Source organism: Lotus japonicus, chromosome 3 (assembly GCF_012489685.1).
Source record: "Lotus japonicus ecotype B-129 chromosome 3, LjGifu_v1.2".
Lineage (NCBI taxonomy): Eukaryota > Viridiplantae > Streptophyta > Magnoliopsida > Fabales > Fabaceae > Lotus > Lotus japonicus.
In genome coordinates this window covers 4,985,467-4,989,144 of record NC_080043.1, presented here as the reverse complement: position 1 = coordinate 4,989,144, position 3,678 = coordinate 4,985,467, and the positions used below count along the sequence as shown (strand labels likewise).

General features: G+C 37.3%; 1 protein-coding gene across 1 annotated transcript; it reads left to right on the top strand.

Annotated features, from left to right (window-relative positions):
• Positions 1 to 954: 954 nt before the first annotated feature.
• LOC130745370 (early nodulin-like protein 4) lies at positions 955 to 2,619 on the top strand. The gene is made up of 2 exons (XM_057597568.1): positions 955 to 1,325; positions 1,588 to 2,619. The coding sequence occupies exons 1-2, from the start codon at positions 1,157 to 1,159 to the stop codon at positions 2,379 to 2,381; spliced, it is 963 nt and encodes a 320-aa protein (XP_057453551.1). The 5' UTR covers positions 955 to 1,156; the 3' UTR covers positions 2,382 to 2,619.
• The last annotated feature ends 1,059 nt before the right edge of the window (positions 2,620 to 3,678 follow it).

Sequence of the window (3,678 nt, the reverse complement as noted above, 5' to 3'; positions counted from 1 at the left end):
TCCCTATACAAATAATATAAGTGACGATATTTTATGTGTTACGCTCATTAATATAAATCTTTTTATATTTCATTAAAACAAGATAAGATAAAATAAATTTCTCTATTTATTTTTTGATTAATTCTATTTTTTTTTAACTTTGATTATTTCTATGATTGAAGTTATACGGTTCTATATTTGACTTTGTGTTTATATTTTATTTATTAAGTAAAAAATTCTTCTGTTACATATATATTTTTCCATAAAAATAACGTATACCTAAAATGCTTTAAATTATTAAATGCAATAGTAACATTTTCCATCCTGGTCGTCCAGCGCAATGTCGACGTTTACCATAGAATAGATAGAATCTCATTCTCATCAAGTCTCCCACCCACCAAAAAATATTAAGTTTGATTTAGTTACACCTCATTCCTCTTCTATTTCATCTCATTTCAACTTATTTTTTTTTTCTATCTTTTTATTTTTTATAGAGTTTAATGGATATGCACTGACAGTGTAAAATAGTTTTACACAGACATCCAATTGAATTCCGCCAAATCAGAAAATATCTTATTCTTTTAATTAAAATTAAAGTCAAATGTAATTATCTCTCCTATGTGACATGCTTTGGTTGGATGACTGTGTAAAACTATTTCACACTGTCAGTGCATATCCATTATTGTATAACTTATTATATTTCTATTTTTTTTTATTTCTTTTCATATCTCACACCAGGACAAAAATGTCGACTAACATAATATTATTCTAAAAATATTCATTGAATTAAATTCGTTTCCTGAAATACCAAAATTATATGCCAAATTATATTCCCATGATTTCGCCAAGTGTATGGTTTCCAAAGTGTGAATTGCCTAATCAAACCAAAAAGCTTCACACGTTTCACCCTCGCATTCGACACTCTTTTTAGTTTTTAGCATCATCATCCCCCATTGTACTAATCTACTTCTTCAGTCTTCACTCTTCACATTATAAATTCCAATCCTTTCATCATCATCATTGCTCAGTCTTCAGTTTTCCATCACCAATTTCCTCCCAAACTTCGTGTGTCACACACCATCACGCACTTCCTTCTCTCTCTATTTTACACTTTATATACACACACACACTCATTCAATTCACAAACCACCACCACCACCACCACCACATCTTTCAAATGGAGTTTCAAAGACCACTATGTCTCTTGTTCCTTCTCTTTTCTCTTCTCCCAAGCTCCCAAGCCCATAAATTCTACGTTGGTGGAAGCAAAGGTTGGATCCCAAACCCTTCGGAGAGTTACACCCTATGGGCTGGAAGAAACAGGTTCCAAATCAAGGACACCATTGGTAATTCCTTAACTTATTTTCTATATCATATAACTGGTTAATTGGTTTTCAGTTTGAAAGTGTTTTCGCCTAAGGAAGTCCAAAACTCTTTTTCACATTTGGACCATTGGAATGTGCGATGTTAAATTCCAACGACTCAAATAGACTATTAAACTGAAAACCAAACACACCATGAAAAGAGATGCAATTTTGATTATCTAATTACAGTTCTGATTGATTTAAAATTCTGGGTTTCTCTTTGTTTTCATGATCAATTCTACAGTTTTTAAGTACACCAAGGGTTCAGATTCTGTGTTGGAAGTGAAGAAAGAGGACTTTGACAATTGCAATAAGGCAAACCCCATCAAGAAGTTTGAAGATGGTGACACAGAATTCACGTTTGATCGATCAGGACCATTTTACTTCATCAGTGGAAAATATGGAAACTGTGAAAAGGGTCAAAAGATGATCCTGGTGGTTATATCACCGCGAGGAACACAACCACCACCGTCGCCGCCACCAAAATCTTCACCTTCACCGTCTCCGAAGGCGAGTCCACCATCTGGGTCACCGCCGACCGCCGGCGAACCCTCTCCGGCAGGAACTCCGCCGTCTGTATTGCCTTCTCCGGCGGGAGCTCCAGTACCGGCCGGTGGACCGTCGGCCGGAACTCCTCCGTCTGCATCAACATCTCCATCTCCATCTCCGGTAAGTGCCCCTCCGGCGGCTTCTCCGGCACCGGGAGCTGAATCACCATCTTCGTCTCCGACAAGCAACTCTCCGGCGGGTGGACCTACGGCGACTTCACCTTCTCCGGCGGGAGACTCACCGGCCGGTGGTCCTCCGGCACCATCTCCGACGACAGGTGATACACCGCCATCAGCTTCCGGTCCAGACGTATCGCCTTCCGGTACTCAGTCGTCGCTTCCGGCGGATACTCCGTCGTCATCATCCAACAACTCGACGGCGCCGCCACCGGGAAACGGTGGTTCATCGGTGGTGCCATCAAGCTTTCTGCATTATTCTGTTACCATTGTTGTTGGTGCTGCGTTACTATACGGCACCGTTTTGGTTTGAGACTGAAACTGCTGAGTGGTGTGAACATTTATTTAGCGGCGAGTTTGAACTTTGGTGTTGTAATTAATTCTGGGTTTCATTGTTGTTATTTTCTCATGGATATGAGATGATTGATAGTAGCATTATTTTGTGATTTTTTTGTTTTTTTGGTATGCATTCCACTTTATATTAGCATTATTGTACTTTGATTCTGTGATATTTTTAGCCTTTTGCTACGTGTAATAAATCTCATCTGATATCTTGTCCTTTCTAGATTTTTTAGGGATGCCAATTGAGTGGTGGGCTGGTGGCTATATTACACTCCCATTTATGATGTTTTTAGATTGCTGTAAAGTAGGAAAAGTTAAAAAATAAAGAAACATGGTTAGTGACGGTTTGAAACCAATACAAACATAGAAATTAGAGATATGCTTTAAAGGCTCATCATCTCTTCTTTAGAACCTTTTTTTTCATATGCTTGAAGTGAATCCATCAATTGGTCCACTATCAATGTGTCTTAAGTCTTTTTACTCTTCAATTTCACAAACCATATAATGAGGTTTTGCGATTAACGAGCGAAGAATAATCTTCCTCTACTACACAAAAATCTTGCATCTTTTTTTGGTAACGCTTCATTTGGTTCACAACCACCATCGCTCTATTTTCAAAATCCGATATAGACTTGGAATCCTTCATGCGCAGGGATTTAGACTCTTCACGTAAAATTTGTATACGTAGATGCACTTTCTTCACCTTGTTAGCACCTTCAAGAGAGAATGAGAGATCTTCAAAATCTCCCAAACTTCTTTGGAGGTAGTAACATTTGACACTATCTCTAACATGGTATCATCTAAACCTTGATAGATGAAGGTGAGTGCTTGTTAATCCTTCTTCTTCATCTTCAACAAATTCTTCTCATTTGGTGATAAGATAACCTCAATTGTGACCTTTATATTTCTAATTAAAACAATTTTTTTTCTAACACCAGAAACCTTTATACTTTTTGTTACACCAAAATATTACCACAACCGGCAGTTATAAGACTAAATTCTTCAAAGTTCTAAAATTACATCAGATGAATATGTCTTTACTAACAAATCATTCTTCATAAACACAAATTAATAATTTTATATATGTCGCCAAAGATGAATATGTCAGTACTTTGGCGTGGAACTTCTTTCATTCTTTGTGGAGCTATTTGATTTTATACTACCATTTGGGATTTTTGCTGCATTGTGTCATGATATCCTTAGCTGAGTGGCATACGAAGATTATTCATACAGAGGGGCTTGCTTGATTGCTTTTGTTTTTGGCAAGT

Excerpts from the sequence above, each read along its gene's own strand:
- LOC130745370 (XM_057597568.1), top strand. The coding sequence starts at position 1,157 with ATGGAGTTTCAAAGACCACTATGTCTCTTGTTCCTTCTCTTTTCTCTT. Across the intron at positions 1,326-1,587 it reads CCAAATCAAGGACACCATTG|TTTTTAAGTACACCAAGGGT; the intron begins GTAATTCCTTAA and ends TCAATTCTACAG.